This window comes from Populus alba, chromosome 18 (genome assembly GCF_005239225.2).
Source record: "Populus alba chromosome 18, ASM523922v2, whole genome shotgun sequence".
Taxonomy (NCBI): domain Eukaryota; kingdom Viridiplantae; phylum Streptophyta; class Magnoliopsida; order Malpighiales; family Salicaceae; genus Populus; species Populus alba.
In genome coordinates this window covers 15,746,083-15,765,820 of record NC_133301.1, presented here as the reverse complement: position 1 = coordinate 15,765,820, position 19,738 = coordinate 15,746,083, and the positions used below count along the sequence as shown (strand labels likewise).

At 30.0% G+C, this 19,738-nt stretch overlaps 1 protein-coding gene across 1 annotated transcript; it reads right to left on the bottom strand.

The window, feature by feature from the left end:
- Positions 1-1,919: 1,919 nt before the first annotated feature.
- On the bottom strand, positions 1,920-3,996 carry LOC118029072 (beta-amyrin 28-monooxygenase). The gene is made up of 3 exons (XM_035032882.2): positions 2,962-3,996; positions 2,464-2,651; positions 1,920-2,337 (listed from the first exon to the last, which is right to left on the bottom strand). The coding sequence occupies exons 1-3, from the start codon at positions 3,917-3,919 to the stop codon at positions 2,026-2,028; spliced, it is 1,458 nt and encodes a 485-aa protein (XP_034888773.1). The 5' UTR covers positions 3,920-3,996; the 3' UTR covers positions 1,920-2,025.
- Between the last annotated feature and the right edge of the window lie 15,742 nt (positions 3,997-19,738).

Below are 19,738 nucleotides of genomic sequence, written 5' to 3'. Positions count from 1 at the left end.
TATTTAATTATATGATAATTAAGATAGATATTTGTAGAAAATGCAATGTTTAAAATTCTATAGGAAAAATAAATTTATTTTAGTGAAAATAGTTTTTTACGGATGTGAATGACTATCAAAGACACCATCAAATAGAGATTAAGTGTTTGTTTTATAATTTAAACCAATTTTAAAACTATTAAATTCATTTTAATTATTATTTTTCCGCACACTTGGAATTGAAAACACCATGGTTGTAAAATCTAACTTGAAAGATCAAAACAATAAAAAAATTAAATCAAATCCACTTCGTTTCAATAAAAAAAAACAAATGAATTAAAAACTGAATTTTTAACTGAATCAACTGAGTTTTTTATTTTTTTATTTTTTTAATGAATAAGTTCAGGCTCCATGATTATATAACCTGCCGAATGAATCCAGGTTTTACAATCATTCAAGGTAATTTATATTTAATTTATAATAAGCTTGTAACGTAACTTGATTGATATTTATATTCTTTCTTTAAAAAACAATACCAGGTTCAAACTTTTTTTTATATAAAAAAATTCAAAATTTTCAAAGATGTAGTTAAAAAAGCTTTGGTACCGTTTATAAGTTATAACACCATAATTACATCATCCAAAGGCTAATTAGAATTGTTTTTCAAGCTTAGATGTATGAAAAAAAACAAAAAAATTGCTTTGCATACTTGGAGTGTAATAACATTTCCACTTTTGTAATAATAATAATAATAATAATTTTAGTTCCAATAGACAGTAACCCTTTCCCTTGCAAGGTTGGGTTCTTGATGGTGGCTACTGGCTAGACAAGAAATAATAGTGCTAACAATAATAAATGCAACTGGGTTTCTTAAACCGAAATCTAATTAGAAATGTAATAGTAATGAAAGTGTTTTTTATTTTTTAAAATATATTAAAATAATATTTTTTATTATTTTATTATTTTTAATATCATCACATCAAAATGATGTGAAAATATAAAAAAATATTCTGCTTTAAAGTAAAAAACAAAATTAAAATTTTAATTTGTTTTTTTCAAAACACAATGTCAAAACGCATTATATAGAGCACACCTAGAAGGGAAAAAAAAAAGGTATGAAGTTTCAATTTTTGCAGCTTGATGGGTCAGCAACAGAATCACCAACCCTAATTCAGAACATTGGAAGGTGTTTTTCTTTTGATTGAAAACGAAAGGCAAGGAGAGTTCACAAAGTTTATTCCGCTAACGTAGAATTGTAGATAAATTTTGAAAGGTATTATATTTATATCATATAGATTTGATTTTAAAGTTGGATTCCACCATCATACCCCCAGATTTGATTTTATAAAAATCCAGTGATTGAAATGAACAAATTTAAAATTATAGAGACCAAATATGAAAAAAATGAAAACTTCAAGTCCCAAAGTGCAACAAACTTAAGATTTTATATAGAGACCAAGTAATGGAAAACTAAATCTTTTGGGATCAACATGGAAAAACACTATAGCTACAGTGTTTTATGATGTTCTTTTGGTATTATTTATTATATAATTGTAATAGTGAATGCAAACTATTGGTGTGCTTGTTCTTGCTCTTGATTTAATTTAATTATTTGGAATTTTTCTTAGAAAACTCTCAAGTAAAATAAGAGTTTGTGGATTTAAAATGTGTAGAATATTTTGGAAATTAAGTGTAATTTGAACATGGATTCTATTTTTTTAAAAAAATATTTTCAATGAACGGAAAATAACTATAAGCACAAGAACAAACTTTAAAAAGGAATAAAAAGTGGAAATGAAATAGAGTACTAGAGTTGTAAAATGAAAAGTATATTTCATTATTGAGCAGATCCAAAGGTTTCATATATATATATATATATAAGCACAAGATCAGTATATATATATATATATATATATATATATATCACACGACAATATAGATGGCAACAAATCAAGTTACATTTTATGACCTCAAATTTCTAAGACAAATGCCTTATAAGCTAGAGATTATCTCCAGTATCAGTTGATGTTGTAGTCTCGTCTCTAGCTAGCTCATAGCTGAGGCCTTGTGAGGATGAAGGCGAACAGGAAGTCCTTTATCAGGGATTGGCAGTGGATTCACCACAATCTTCTCATCTTGAATCAACTTTTCAAATTTAAACCTTTTGACCAAATTATGCATGAAAACGAGTATCTCCAAGCGAGCATACTCCTTTCCAGGGCACATCCGAGGTCCTCCACCAAAGGGGACGAACGTGTATGGAGCTGGCCCATTTCCTTCAAACCTCCTTGGATCAAATTTCTCAGGTTCAGGAAAGTAGGCGGGATCTCTATGGGTTGAGTTGGTGCTCCAATATAACTGCACAGTGCACAATATGCATGTGAAGAGAGGATCTTGTGTTAATTAGGTCGATGAAAACCTCACAGTAAAAGGAAATATTTTAAGGGAGTCAAGATTTGACAGTGGATATGTAGAAATTAATACCTTCCAACCCTTTGGAATGGTAAAGCCATTGAAAATGAAATCGTTGAGCGCTTCCCTAAAAGCACCTTGAAGCGGTGGTGAGATCCTCATCACTTCACAAGCTACTTTCCATGAGTATTTCATCTTCTGAATGTCATCCCAATTCAAGAATTCACCAGGAGTTTTGGATTTGGCTATCTCCATTTGTTCTGTCACGAGTAAAAACAAAAATCAAAAATCAAAAAGTCTTATATTAGCCACCTCAGTATTCATAACAAGGAAGAATATAGTGAAGAAGTAAGTAATATTGTCCATTAATTATTGAAGGTAGCTTTTGCAGTCAACCTTGTATCCTGTGGCTTCATCTAATAAAGGCATGATGACCTCAACAAGCACTATGAAAGAAAGAAGGATTTTTCCAAAAGTTCATTATATTGTTTGGCTGTATGTGTGGGTGCAATCTACATATAAATACAGTAAGACGGACGAACTTCTCCTTTGTAAAATAGAGACACTTACCCTTGTAAACTTCCTCGTAAATATGTGGAAGCTCTGCAAGATACTTGACAATGAAGGTACAAGCAGCGCTGGCTGTATCATGCCCACCAATCAATAATCCAATGATCTTATCAGCAATATCAAGCTCATTCATGCATTTTCCATTCTCATCACATGTCAACAACATGTGTGACAATATATCCTGCGTGGGGGGAGCTTTTCCCTCTGCAAGATCCTTCTTTCTTTGTCTTATAATAGCTAAAAGCTCAGTTCTGATGAAGTTTGCGGCTTTGATACCTCGGTTGAATGGAGTTCCGGGCAAATCAACGGGGATGGAAATGATACCCGCGGCTAAAAGATTAAAGGGGTCAGAAAATTTAGCTACGTGGCTTGGATCTTCAATACTCAGAAACAACCTACAAGCCAAACGAAAGGTGAAATTCTTTGCCAAAGGGAACACCAGCACTTGTTCTTTATGTTCCCATTCCGAGGCGAAGTGTCTTTGTGCAATGGTATCCATGATACCAATGTATCCTTGCAAGGCGTCAGGTTTCAAGAACTGAGGGAGAAGTTTTCTCATTTTCTTGGCTTCCTCTATAGATGATGTTTGAAGTGAAGAGGGAAAGATTTTGTTAACCGAGTCGGGCCACCAGGATACAACGAGCTTGTTCTCATTGGAAAACAAGAACTTGTTACAAGCAACGCCACAAAAGACAACTGCTGGTTGACCAAGAATGTTTGTCTTGAAGACGTGAGATGAGTATTTAGCTATGCGATCAAAGATGAACTTTTCAGGATGGCCTTTCCATCCTGTGGCCAAGAACTCAAAGCTTTCTCCAACAAGGGGAAGGCCTAGCTTGCCTGGAGGGAGGTTGGGGTGGCTGTTCTGGGATCGATGGTTGTAAAAGATGAGAAAGAGGGGAATAGTGACGGAGGAAACAAAGAGGGCGAGGAGGAGTGAGAGGAAGAGAGGCTCCATTAATTCTGCAGGACTCTTCCTTGTGCTAGCTAACGACGCAGTTGTGAGGGTGATGATGAGTTTATAATGCAAAACTACATGTTAGGGCTATTTATAAGCAATGTTGCATGGTCTATAAGATGGTTGGTAGGGGGGAGTAAGGTCTGGGATGGTAATTGCCATTAACTGTTGTTTTTTTCTGGTGAAAATATATATATTTTCTATATAATTAGTGTGTAAATGTAAAGTGGATTAATTTTATGTTTAGTATTTTGTAAAGCTAGAAGAAAGTAATTAAGTGGAGATGCGGAAGTTGTTAATTAATACTTAAAGTGGGGTTCATGGCGAGTAGGCCTCCTTCCACAAAGCCAAAAGTCAAACAAAGCCGCATCTGTAAAATTAGATGCCTCTCCATTAATCTTATACCGTTCGGTAACGCGGTTTGCCGCAGATGTAAAATTAGATGCCTCTTCATTAATTTTATATTATTTTGAAACGTGATGTAAATTATATTATTAAAAAATTTAAATTTTTTAATTAAAAAATAATTTTTTTATATATTTTGAATTGTTTTATTATACTGATTTTAAAAAAAATAAATATAATTATTTTAATATATTTTAATACAAAAAAATACTTTAAAAAATAATAATAACTAAATTTTTTATGGGATAACTCCACGGAGATGCCTCTTCATTGCTATTTGAGGGACAACTCCACGGAGATGACACCCTTTTTTAATTTATAATTACATGCCAAAGAGATGACGTTACTTTCTCTTTTAATAAGATTTTTTTAAAAAAAATCTTATAATCATTCCATACATCACTCCTTTTTTATCCTTTATATAACACTGTGTACAAAAATAATAAGAAATATGTCAAAATTCTTGAAAATAAAAACCATCATAAAATATGGGGAGACAACCAAGATACTCAATTTTTTTCCATCAATATATCAACTCGTCAAATAAATATTATTTACTATTCTTTCTAGTTTATTTTATATTTAGTATTATTATGTTTTCAAAAACACTTTTACTCATTAATATCTTCACTTGCCAAATAGTTATTATTTATTATTTTTTCTAGTTTATTTTCTATTTAGTTTTATTAGGATATTTTCAAATAGAAAAAAAATCTAGAAAAGTATCGTAATAAATAATAGAAAATAAAAAACAAAGAGAAATAAAATTTAGTAATGCTTTCCTAAATAATGTATGGTCGTTATTGTTCCATACGTGAACAGGGAATAATGTATAAATAATAATCAGGAGCAGGACCCAAATTAAGGCCATTCATTCTATGTTATTAGAAAACACTAGTTTTTATTATGAAAACAATTTTCTGTAATTAATTATTATCTTAATATATCAACAATTTCAAAAGAAAAACCTTATAGAATGACCTTCAACTACATGTATAAATAGTCACAGTCTCGATTCTAATGAGATGAATATACATAGTTCACACGTTTTTTTTTTTTTTTTATTCAAATTTACGACAACGTTTTTATATGTTTTTCTTAAAAAATATTTTACATGTAAAACATCTTTTAATGATGATAGTTTAATAAAAAATAATGGTAATGAAAAAGAAGGTGGTAGTAAATTAATCATTAAAATGATAAAAAAAAAAAAAATAGTAATGATGAGATAACACAGTACTAGTACTAGTGATGGTGCTCTTAAGATGAAAATAATAATTGAAATAGTTTGATAATACTACAAGTGGATTATTATTTATAAAATATTACAAGTTGAAAATATTTTATAATTAATCAAGTTTGAAAATTGATAATAAAATTTGTTTTATTAATCAATTTTTTTATAAAATATTTTACAAGAAAAAAAAATCTAGAAACAAATGCAAAAAGAAAATAAAAAAATATTTTCTTATAAAATATTGTATACAGAACAAATGACTAGTGTTAGCAGCCAATTCCTGTAGTAAACTACCGTGGTTTATACTTTATACAGTAACAACCAATAATTTGACTTTACTACTCTTTGCTTAAGTAGAAACCATGATAAACTTCTTCTTTTCTTTTATTTTGTAATAATGCCTCCTCCTCCTCCTCCTCCTCCTCCTCCTTTTCTACTTGATTTTTGTATTATTTTCACCATGTTCTTTAAATTCTTGATTGTTTAAATAGGAGGAAATTTAAGCCTTTGATGTATTGGCCCATAAGAGAAAAGGGAATCTATATATAATACCGGGATCGATCAGGATCTATATTCAGGAAATTTATTCTATGTTAATTACGAGTAAATACTACTTTTTATTGTATGAAGTAACTAATTATATATTATCTTAATAGATCAACAAATTCAAAAGAAAAAACTTAAAAAATCACCTTCAACTATAAAGATAGTCATGGTCTCGATTTTGAGTTGATTATTTTCAAAAGATTTCAATTAAATAATCTTTCTATCCATCGTATGTGACTATGAATTCCATCCAAACTTCCTTCCTTTCTTCTATATATATATATATATATATATATATATATATAAATAAAGAAAGAAAGGAAGTTTGAAGGATCAGATCAGGAACCCAACACTTGATGTAAAGGAATTTTAAGAATTACAAGGATGCAATTCAGAGATTCCAATTGTTTGAAGGCAAAACAGACAGTATCTCATTGCAAAAAGAAAAAACCAAATGATGTTCCGAGAAAGTACCTGCCTGTATTCCCTAATTCACACTCTACCAAACCCACTTTAATTTGGACTTTTTAGAGTAAGCAATACGGCACACATACGCAGACAAGACTACTTTTTCTCATTGCAATTTGCAAAAGGTGGGTCCTTTTTTCCGATATTTACGAGAGAATAAAAAATAAATAAAGTTTTTTCCAAGGAGAAGAATCCCATCTTCTGCCAAGTATTGTGCCCTGAAGTGTAATTAGAAGTGAGAACTCATGGAATTTGCTTTTCTGCGTGAAACACGAGTGATCATGACTGGCACAAAAAAAAAACAAATTGTAAATGGTACGCATAATTTTATTAATTAGAATTTAAAGTATTACATATTGTTTTTAAATGCGCGAATTGTGGTTTTTAAACGGTCAAGTCATAAAAATAATAACTGATATATGGAACTCGTGCATCATAGTGGTATATATCTTGAACACTCAAATTATAAAATATTGAATATAAAACACGCGAAACACATAAGTTATATAGAACTATTTTGAGTGATGTTATTTCCCAAAAAATAAAAATAAAAATACTGTGTTAAGGCACTAAAAAAAACTAAAGGAAAGTGTCCCGAGGTGTGCTTCCTGGGTCTTCATCCATCGGTCACGTCCAGAGACCTGTAATCATCAACAGTGAGGAGTGAGAACTCAGAGAACGTGAAACATGAGTGATGATCCTGACTGGAAAAGAATAAAAAAAACCACCAAATCTCAAAAATATAATCCAAATTATATAGTCAATTTTAACTTTCTTACTAGACAATTGTGGAGTTAAGATGGCATGACTGATTTACAAGGATATACTGTCTTTGAACCATCTGGTGCACTGTTTTTATATTTGAGCTTAGCTTTTGCTGGCTTTGATTTGGTCCTTCTGTGGCTTTTTCCTTCCTGCTCAATATCCATGGCCTTGACTTGTTCTTTATTGTATCTCTGGTCCTTTTTTCTTTCTGTTTTTTATAGTAACAAAGAGAATTATACATAAAGCAGCCTCTTCATCACGTAGATGAAGGCAGAAAGAAAAAGGAGAATAGCAAACCAAAAAAACAAAAAAAGTAAAAAAACGAGAGACCAATCTTCTTAATCTAATTCATAATACATTCAAGGTTTTGAAGCATACGAAGCTGAAATTTATAATTTAGGTCAACCTCAACACCCAAACCATTTCAAGAATCTACCCAAAAGGACCATATTATGCTACAGTAAGATTTATTCGTCAACTTTTGAATTATCAAAAATGCAACAGTGAGACCACTGTGTTTAGGGCCTCCACACGGTAATTTGTCTCCCCATTTTCATAGTCTGGGAATCTTTATGGATTTTGATTGAAAGAAAATTGATGAATGACTAGTGGTGCGCTCTCTTTTACTTGTTATGGGCGCCATGATGGCGGGCTGTGGTATTTCTATGAATTTTCAACAAAAAAAAAAAAAGTCTACACATATCAAGCTTAATCTTTTAATGAATATTTTTAGGAGATTCTTTGATGGAAACTAGCTACCACAAATAATTTCTCAAATGTTGGGTTTTCTAAGATCCAAGATGTGCAGGGCCTGCGTCCAAGTATTTTCGAACGATCGAGAAATTAAGGTCTGCGAGAGAGATGTGTAGCCTGAATAAATACTATATAGTTAGTTAACAAGTTTGACACTGAGGCTTTGTAGGACCAAACCTACCAAGAAATCTGGCACTTGAAGACATTGTTGATTAGGATTTGTATATGGACCTTCACCCTCTTTAATTGGTAGGATGAATAAGAAACTTTGAATTAATTAGCCAAAGATCATTCAATTTCTGCTTTCAAATCAAAATGCATGGCTGATAATTAATTATAATATTCTGTCATTTCTACCGTCTAATTTTGAAATTGAGGGTGTGGAGTTTGTCACCATGCATTAAGTCAGATATTAATCGGTGAAATACCATTAATCTACCATGAAAAGATGTTGATTCCATGCAAAAGCACTATAAATAGAAAACAGCCGCAATTGCATCGATCAGAAAATCAGCTCTTGCATCACAGGATTTGAAGTCGTCGTCGTCTTCGCTTACATACAAAGGTGTGAAGCCATGATCAGTCGTCCTCTTAGCTAGGTTGTCTTATTTCAGGCCAAACTCAGTTGAATCATGCAGGACTCCTTTTGGTTCTTTTATTACTTCCATTCAAAAGCTGTTCTTAATTCCTCCTTACCAGCAGAGACCAGAGTCAAGTGAGCAACAGTTCGGCAGGAGGAGGCAGATCAGCACTTGACTTTGATTATTCTATTTAATTAGCCGAAGCCACCAAATTAATCAAATGGTTTACGATCGAGATCAAAATGGTACGCGGTAATAAGAAATTAATACAAACATGAAGAATTAAGTTTCTTAATAAAAAATATATTACTATCTAGTATGCTTAATTCCTTCTTAAATGAGGATTTGAGATTTATATAAGTTCTTCGTTGTTTTATGTTTAATTTTATTAAAATACAAATAATTATTTAAAAAAAAAACTTCCACGATTTGATGAATCCCAAATGAATGATTTTATATTTACTTCTTATATAATGCATATTTTAAAGTGAGAGTATTTTAAAATTTGAAACTCGTATGTGTTTACTATTATTTTTTGCATATACCCACTATTATTTTATACTTAATTTTATTATTTTTTATAGTGAAATTCATTTAAATATGAGATTTACATAAATTTACTGTTATCTTATTCGTATCCATTACTATTTTATATTTAATTTTATAATTAATTCAATTAGAGTAAAAATAAATATGATGATATTTGAATTTATAATTATTTAATTATAAAATTTAATGATATTATATCAAAGAATCATTATAAACAATGATTTATTTTAGGCAGTTGTTTTTAAATTAGCTATGAACACCGAGAGATGATTACAAATTGAAAGCATGCATGCTCAGCGTAGATAGCTGGGATGACAATTTGCTAAAAGAGGAATGGCAAGAACTGGCCAACCATGAATATTTGGCATTAAATTCACCAACAACATTAGACGCTGTGAAAATCATAATTATGGAAGAAGTGACTATGAGCACTTGTCATTTCATGGAGAAACGTAACGTAAATATATAATATATAGTGCTAGCTAGGAATAATATATGTTTTGGAGGTTAGCTAGGAAATAAGAATAAAGAACAAGTCGATAGTTATCTATCTAGGATATATTGTAAAAAATAAAAACAAAAACAGTAGTTTTAGGGAGGTTGGTTTTGAATTGGATTCTTCGATGGATAAATTATATATGACTTGTTTTTAGTTTTGACCGGATGAGAGCGATACACACACACGATCGAATATCTTTTTAATTTAATAAAAACATATGCATGAATTTGTATAATTATCTCCCCAGTCCTCAAAATAAAACAAAACAAAACAAAAAATTACAACATGGGTTATCTTATCTAGTTGGTTGCTCTGCTAGGTTTTCAACCATGCATGAATGATGATGTTTAAAATCTCGTCAAAAAACTTCATATATAAATTGAATTTTTCATGATTCGTTCTGGAATGTTGATGTGATTGGATTTTATTACAAGAACGTACACGAGCTTTTCTGTGAAATAGGTATCTTGTTGGAATAAAAGAGAGAGAGTTTATAATGCCCCTCTCTCTCTCTCTCTCTCTCTATATATATATATATATATATATATATATATATATATATATATATATCATATCATCATCATCATCATATCATCATCATCACTGGCTTCGAGCTGGATTAATTTTGTGTTCTTGAGTGGTTTGACTGGCTTTCAATGTTAGTGTGTTTGATATTGAGGTAGCTGTTGTGGTTGTGGTTTGAAAAAAAAATTGTTTTATAAAAGTACTTTTAGTTGAGGTTGGTTTGAAAAAATAGATGTTTGGTTAAAACTGTGGTTAAAATTGAGGTTGAAAAAAAATAGTTTTAATGTGTTTGGTTAAGAATGCTTTTGAAATTGAGGTTATAAAATAATTTTAAAAAATATATATTAATATTGATGGTTTTTAATTTAAATTTTATGGATTTAACTATTGCTATTACATCATGAAATAAATCACACTTAAAAAAATTACTTTAACAAAAAACTATCTACAATTCCATTACGTACAAAATTCATCCGATAAGAACTATAAAATTAGATAAAATATTATCAAGAATAAAATTAAGATTACACTACGAGTAAATTTAATTCACCTTAAACTAATTTTAAAAAAAAAATTGTTGTTCACGTGAATAGCACGAGTGAAATCAATTAACTACATTGAAAAAAAAAAAAAAAAAACCAAACTTGTTCAGCGAGCAGTGGAGGCATGCTCCACTATTCACTGAACAGTGCATGCCTCCACTGTTTCAAAAAAAAAAAGAGTTAGTGAACAGTAGAGGCATGCTCCACTGTTCACTGAACAGTAGAGCTGCCATGCAAAAAGAAGCAATTTACTGTTTTTCATTTTCCTGCGGCCAGAACACAATAAATTGAGAGACCCACGCATAGTAAACAACTTTTTTTATTTAACCAAACACTGAGCCAGTGCGTTTGTGAAGAAATGCAACCTCTACCTCGTAGCCAAACGGGCTCTAAGTTGAGCTCCAGCTAATTAATGATATATATAGGATATGTCCTTACCTTGTGACTCACTAGATATATATTTATAGACTCTAGCTCTTGAAATTTCTTTATGGAAAATAAGGTACATGATTGGTTAAGAATTGTTTTTGAATAGTATTTTTAATAAGGATAACTTTATAAGATATTTTTAATTTTTCTTTGATTTTATTTAATTAATTTTATGTGTTTGTCTATATAAATTAATATTAATAAATAAAATCATTAAATATAATGGTGTAAATGAGCCATGTTGCGAGATCAAATATTTTGATCTATATTTGCCTCTTGATTTTTTCATGCATGTATTTAGTTATTATTAATGATTTTATTTATTTATTAACACAAATACTTCTTAATTTTTTTTAATTAAATATGTGCATAAGATTTTTTTTTATTTACATTTAGTATTTTTTAAATAAAACAAAAACATGTCTAAATTAAAACTTGCATGTTCAATTTGTTTTTTGAAAAAAAAAAAATCAAACTCGTGTTAAACCTAATTTTGGTTCTTCCTAGAGGTTCCTTCTTCTTTTTCATTATATATTTTTTTCTATGTCACAATTTTATTGAATTTGGCAATCCATGCCCTGTATCTTATGTTTTATCATTTCATATATATAGAATGTTAAATATAATTTTCTATTTTCTTTATTTAGATTCTTATTTTGATACTTTATTTTTTTAATATTTTAGTCTTTAAATTGGAGAGAGAGGAGAGAAAGTTGCTAGAAATGATGAGGAGAGAAAAAATCGCTAATTTAGCAACTTTTTGATTGTGAAAACCATCATTTTTTGTGTCCATAAATTTCATTAAATAAAAATAGTTCAATATAAATATTAGTCGATTTAAACTTTAATTCTTTAACATGAAAGATTGGTGAGATAATGTTTAATCTTTCTTTCCACAATTTTCTTTCTTTTCTACTTGGTCAAAAAGAGGAGAGATAATGTTTGTTGGGATGGTTTAGCGATTAGATTGATCTACTGTTTTGCTATTTTTAAAAAGAAAAAAATTATTTTTTATGTTTTTTAACTGTTTTAATATATTGATATTAAAAATAAATTTAAAAATATATTATTTTAATATATATTTAACCAAAAAATAATTTAAAAAGCAATCTTAAAAAAAAAAATCAAAGTGTAGATATACCTATTAAATAATATTTATGTAGTCTTATTTATTAAGGGTAGAATAGTACTTTCAGTTTAACCTATATATACTTTATTTGTATTTAGGTTAAGACTATGCATTTATAATATACAGATTATTCAGAATTGTAGCCTCCTTTTTGTGTTTTATCTCAATAAGTTTAACATGGTATCAAAGCTGGTTTTATGAAACGAGGGTTAATCCCAAATACAACTTCGCGGATCCAACAATTTTTTTTTGGAGTGATATTTTGTCTTTTGCTTCTGTAAAATTGGGTATTTCGACAGTTTCTGCAATTATTTTGGTATTTCGTCTTCTCTTCAGCTTTTGCAATTTGGTATTTGCGTTCAGTTTTTGCAAATTTATTTTGTGTTTTGGAGTAATCGTATAATTTCGAGAAGATATTTGTTTAGTTTTCTGATATCTCTATTCAGTTTCTGCAAATTGGTATTTAGTTTTCCGCTGCTTTTGCATTCTGGTTCTTTGTGACTGTTGATTATGGCTACTAAAAGAGATGATTCGCTTTAGTCTGTGAGTGTGAGGTTGGATGGGAAGAACTATTCGTATTGGAGTTATGTAATGCGAAATTTTCTTAAGGGTAAAAAGATGTGGGGGTATGTTAGTGGAACTTATATAATACCTAAGAATATTGAAGAGGGGGATGATGTTTTGATAGATACATGGGAAGCAAATAATGCAAAGATTATTACTTTGATCAACAATTCTGTTGAGCATTCGATAGGTATGCAGTTGGCGAAGTATGAGACATCAAAAGAGGTTTGAGATCATCTGCAAAGGTTATTCACACAATTAAATTTTGCAAAACAATATCAATTAGAGAATGACATAAGAGCTCTTCATCAAAAGAATATGAGTATTCAAGAGTTTTATTCTGTTATGACAGATCTTTGGGATCAATTAGCTCTTACAGATCTTTGGCAATCCATGCCCTGTATCTTATGTTTTATCATTTCATAAATATAGAATGTTAAATATAATTTTTTATTTAGATTTTTATCTTGATACTTCATTTTTTTTTTAATATTTTAGTCTTTAAATTGGAGAGAGAGGAGAGAAAGTTGCTAGAAATGATGAGGAGAGAAAAAGTCGCTAGTTTAGCTACTTTTTGGTTGTGAAAACCATCATTTTTAGTGTCCATAAATTTCATTAAATGAAAATAGTTCAATATAAATATCAGTCGATTTAAGCTTTAATTCTTCAACATGAAAGAATGGTGAGATAATGTTTAATCTTTCTCCCACAATTTTCTTTCTTTTCCACTTGGTCAAAAAGAGGAGAGACAATGGATGTTGGGATGGTTTAGCGGATTAGATTGATCTACTGTTTTGTTATTTTTAAAAGAAAAAAATTATTTTAAATTATTTTTTATGCTTTTTAATCGTTTTAATATATTGATATTAAAAATAAATTTAAAAATATATTATTTTAATATATATTTAACCAAAAAATAATTTAAAAAGAATCTTAAAAAAAAAAATCAAAGTGTAGATATACACACTGGCCAACAGCACATATGGCATGTCAAGTTGTAAACTTCCTCCAATAATTAAAGACTACAGATTACCGGCAAGAAAACAAAATCAAGTGTGGATAAAGATGGGGAGGTTATTATGAGAAATACTCGTAAGATACTTCCTGTTAATAATATGGATAAATATATTACACAAAGTAGCAACGACCATTCTATTAACCTTAGCTTCTCTTGCATCATCATGGGTTTTGTCGACAAGCTAGAGAAGTGAAATGACAACCAAATCACAATAATGCTGATCTAATTAAGGCATTTTTATTTCTGTACTAAAAGGATTTCTATAAAAATTTAAAATTATTTATTTATTTATTTATTTTAAATTAATATATTTTTAGTGTTTTTAAATTATTTTGATGTGCTGATATTAAAAATAATTTTTAAAAAATAAAAAAAATTATTAATAAATATTTTAATATAAAAAATTACTTAAAAAACAATCACAATGACATTAAAAAAAATTACTGATCATCACAGTATGAATTTCAAATCATAAATCCCACTAATTTGATCATCATTCTTCGTAGATACATGGGACTGCCCAGTTGACAAAGATCTCAGTTATGATTCTTCTGTCATTATATTGCATACATAAGTTGAAAAATAAAAACTGGGTGTAGACAAATTAATGAATCCGTCTCTGTAACTTTTTGTCTTATCACCAACTTACGGATATTATTAATGACTTTTCTTTTTTATTATCTTAAATTCATGGATTCCTAGCTGCCGTAGCCAGCGAGCTGACATTGAAACCAGAGAAATTTAAATTAATGGATTCCTAGCTGTCCAAGCCAGCGAGCTGACTTTGAAACTAGAGAAATTTAAGTAAGAATCTTTGAAGAGATAACTTGTGACCAAAAAAAAAAAAAAAAAATGAAGCTAGTTGGAACTGCATTAGAAAGTGACAAGTCCAAGAGTTATGCCTATACATGAATCATAGAATGAAAGATGATGATGATGATGATGATACCCTATGCGTGAGGCATAATATTACTGATAATTAAAGCAAAGTTAGCTGCGATCAAGATAAATTAAACATAATTATACGTCCTTTCACGTTAAAGAAAAATCAAGATAACTTAAGCATGATCATAATAAACGTATGATTATGTTTAATTAAGGTAGTTGATTGTTTGATGTTTTTTTTAGTTGTTAAATTGGGTTTGAGTGGCTATTGTGGTTGGAAAATACTTTTGAAAATTTTCAAAAAAATTTTATTTTTTTAAAATTAATATGTTTTTATATTTTCAAATAATTTTAATGTACTGATGTCAAAAATAATTTTTTAAAAATAAAAAAATTATTTTTAATGTGTTTTGAAATAAAAAGTACTTTGAAAAACAATCACCATTATATTCCTAAACGCCCTTAGAATAGGCAATGTTTAGCCTGCTTGTTTTTTTTTTTTTTAAATAAGAGGTGGATAAAAAATCATTTGCCTTTTAAAAAATAAATTTATGGGTTTTGTTTTAGTTTCAACCTTAAATACTTAGTTGATTTTCAATTTATCTCAGTTAATTTGTTTCTAATTGTTTTCTATGAAGTTGACATGGTCTAAAATAAATGACTTGGCATTTGCTTTCTATATTTGTTATCATGTAATTAAGTAAGAAACGATTTAAGATAACAAAGTTATTAGACCAAGTGGATCTCATTACCCATATTATTGTAAAGTAATAATAGGTTGAGAAGTTAACTACCTATATCATAGAGCCCATTATGAAGGCCTTGTTTAATAGTTTATTACAATTATAACAAAAGCAAAATGATATGGAGAAATTACTGCATATCAAGAGATTTTTTACTGAGAATTGTAATAGTAATTTCATTTGTAATTTCTCATCTTTTCATAAGAAAAAAAACATTTTTGGCTTTCCTTTTTCTTCTCATTCATTGGTTCTTCTTTATCACTTTAGCTCCTTGTGTTTGGCATGATTGCGATATCCCTAAGCGTCACAAGTCTGGCAATCATGCCAGACCCAAGCTACTTGGATTCTAGCTTTACCTCATTGACACACATAACAAGCATTTCTTTTGTTATAACAACATATTTACATGTGATTTTATGTGCATGTCTACTCAATTGCTTTGCAAGAGGAGTTCTTGCTGAGGGTTATTGCCAAGGCTTTCCCTATTATTATTTTTAATGATTTTAAACGACTTGGATCTGGCAACCACCATATCATATCCAAGCACTAACGCCTTTTATATTTTTGCTTGATTTTTATAGTTTTGAATTTTGCCTCTATTTGATAATTTTGTTTGGTACTCATATAATCTTCAATCATATCATACTCAATGTACTCGGAGTTGACATGGTTGTCGCACCACACTAAACATAAGGTACTTGAGTTTAACACCATACTAAATCCAAACGTCAAACGTCATGGGTTTAACAACCAGGAAATGTTAAAATAGAAGATAGTGTAACAAAGCTGAGAATCAAAGCAACTCATTTATGTTTTATGAATCAATCTTGTACTTGGAATTTTTGTGGTCAAAATATGATAAAATAGTACTAAATATCTGTGATATGTGATTTAATAAATTATAAAAATCTAACAACTCTCTCCTCGCGTCAGGAAACACGAAACAAAACATATAAAAATATATGTATTCATAAGGTGGTTAATTACAATGACATGCTAGCTTTTAATCTTTAAGTTTCAGCATGAAATACGCAAAGCCATGAATATTATATTTGAGCAAGAGATGGTGTAATCTTGCCAGCTACCGATTCCTCATGAGCAAAATTTTATAATAATTACATGATGACTTGCAGTAAAATCTGCAAACTTTAAGAAGATTGAATTTCCAACCATCGTGCAATAAGAGACAAAAAAGATTAATTTTGTTTCTGAAAACAAGAATTTTGGCATGAAATGTCAGCTGAAGTTGGATACTATGCACTTTAAAATTCGATCATGATCTTCATGGATAATTGCAATTCACATGGCCCGATACAAGGACTGCCTGGAGCTTCAGTGTGTGTGTGTATATAAAGTTAAATTAATTTTTTTCCCTTTGTTGAAAAAACTGAAGCCCGGTATTTCAGTATTTTTGTTTTTTCACTGTTTTTTTTCATAATTTTCTATAATTACATGGGGAATTTTGGAATTATTTTATTATCTAGACTCAAGCCGCTTGGATCTATATCATTACTAAACTCAAATTGTTTGGGTATAACATAGTTGTCAGACGTATATTATTTGAATATAATAAAAAATTGAGTGAATATTTAAAAATTAACTCACATGATTAGATTTAATAGTACTATTAAAACATCCTCTATATTTTTTAATAATTTTATTTTTTTAAAAAATAATATTTACTCGTTATGAAAAATGAATTAGCATTTTCTAGAAATATCATGTTGATCCTAGGATAACAGCAGGAAGGTTATCCATCAAATTCTTAGTTGGCAGGGTTTAAATTTTCTTAGGAAATGTCAGAAAAATTAAAGTTCGCCATAAATTATGTTAACAGGAAGGTTATCCAGCAACTTCTTAGGAGGTTAGGTTCGGCGGAATCAACTTCTCATAATTAAACTAGGTTGTGTATGCGCGTAATGTTCATTCATGTCACTAATATTCAATTGTGTTTGTGCCTAATTTTTAATTGCATCGATCCCTGCCTGCCTTGCGGACGTTACTGTAACAATTAAACACAAGCAACAAACCCAACCCAAGAGTCCCTTCTAGAAAGCAGCTTCACTAACCTGCAAATCTCGCATCTTATCTCATCTTTCCTTTGTTTCTTCTGTGGTTTCCCGGAAACCAAACAGTGTGTGATTTGTAATTGAGAGCATGAAAATGGATGCAAGCAGATAAGGAACTGAGTGTCACGTGCATGGGAAACATAGATGAAAAGGCGGTGAATTCAGCAAGTCAGGATTGGTGGCAAAAAGGTAAAAAGCAACGACAAGAAAAGGAGATATGAAATTGAATGGATCGGGAAAAAAATGGTTAAATGAAACCAAAAAACATCCTCAATAAATCGGCAGAAGTGGAAAAGATTGAACATAACTCGGCTAAGGAAGAAAATAATCGGCAAATAAGAGTGGAGTGTTTGTTTTTAAATCCCGAACGATCGAAAGGGTAAATAACAAGCAGTGAAATGGAAGCAAACAGCAAATCACTCGGAAACCTACCGATTAAATCACGAGTTGATGGGTGATTAATTACACGGGTGAAAACGATCGGCAATCGGATAATAACAGGCATTGTAATCTGTGGGCGATTATTTTGAGATTTTAATCGGCGATTAATATGCATTTGCTTGTCAACTAATCAGGGACGATCCGGTGAATGCTATATCGGCAACATAATCAGGACACGTACGATTAATTGGAAGTATTAGCCCATTACTGCTACCTTTCCAGAAAGGAATTGGCGATTAATAGGTGATTAATTGTAAATTAATCGAAAACGAGTCCAGTGAATATATATATATATATAATGGAAGTTTGTACTTTAGGTTTCCAACTTCCGTAGCTATATCTTTGATCCTTGATAAATTCACTTCCTAATCTGCTTTTTATTGTAAATCAAGAGATTTTTTTAATGTGAATTATAATAATAATTTTACTTTTAATTTTTTAATTTTTTACAAGTAAAAAACATTACATTGACTTTTTTTCTTCTCATTTATTGCTTTTTCTCTGTCACTTTAGCATCTTGTGTTTGGCATGGTTACGGCAACCACACCACACTCAAAACACTTAGGTCTAACAACTACGCTATACCCCAAACATTATAGGTTTAGCAATCATACAAGACTCAAAGTACTTAGGTTCTGAATTTAGCTTATTGACACAAATAACAAGCTTTTTTTATGTTATAAGAACATATTTACATGTGATTTTATTTGCATGCTTATCCAATTGCTTTGCAAGAGGAGTTCTTGCTGGGGCTATTGCCAAGGCTTTCCTTTTTTTTTTTTTTTAAATGATTTCAAGTGATTTAGATCTAGCAATTCTATCAGACCCAAACACTAACGCCTTTTAGAATTTTGCTTGATTTCCATAGTTTTGATATTTTACCTCTATTTGATGTTTTTGTATGACCCTTAAACAATATTTAATCATGTCACACTCAAGGTATTTAGGTATAGCACTGTTGTTGCACTACATTAAACACGAGGTACTTTGGTTTGGCACCACACCAAACCCAAGTGTTTTGGGTTTGGTAATTCTGTCAAATTCAAGTGTTATAGATCTAGCAATCTGCCATGTCAAACCCAATTACTATAGATTTGGCAGCAACACCATGAAATGATAAAATAGAAGATAGTGTAACAAAACTTAGAATCAAAGCAACTCATTTCTCTTTTATGAATCAATCTTGGACGAATTTACGTGGTCGGAATATGATAAAATAGTACTAAATATCTGTAATATGTGATTATAATAATCTAACAAATCTCTCCTCGTGTCAGCAGACATGAAACAAAACATATAGAAATATGTTTGTTCATAAGGTGGTTAATTACGATGACACGCTTGCTTTTAATTTTCAGCAAGAAACACGCAAAGCCATGTATATTATACTTGGGCATGAGATAGAGTGTAATCTCCTCATATGCAAAATTTTATTATAATTACATGATGACTTGGTGCAAAATCTGCAAACTTTAACAAGATTGAATTTCCAACCATCGTGCAATAAGAGACAAAAAAGATTAATTTTGTTTCTGAAAAGAATAATTTTAGCATGAAATGTCAGCTGAAGTTTGATACTATACACTTTAAAATTCGATCATCATCTCCATGGATAATTGCAATTCACATGGCCCGATACCACATTTTATTTGATAGAAATGGCTTTTTCAA

Excerpts from the sequence above, each read along its gene's own strand:
- LOC118029072 (XM_035032882.2), bottom strand. The coding sequence starts at position 3,919 with ATGGAGCCTCTCTTCCTCTCACTCCTCCTCGCCCTCTTTGTTTCCTCC. Across the intron at positions 2,652-2,961 it reads TTACGAGGAAGTTTACAAGG|AACAAATGGAGATAGCCAAA; the intron begins GTAAGTGTCTCT and ends TACTCGTGACAG. Across the intron at positions 2,338-2,463 it reads CCATTCCAAAGGGTTGGAAG|TTATATTGGAGCACCAACTC; the intron begins GTATTAATTTCT and ends TGCACTGTGCAG.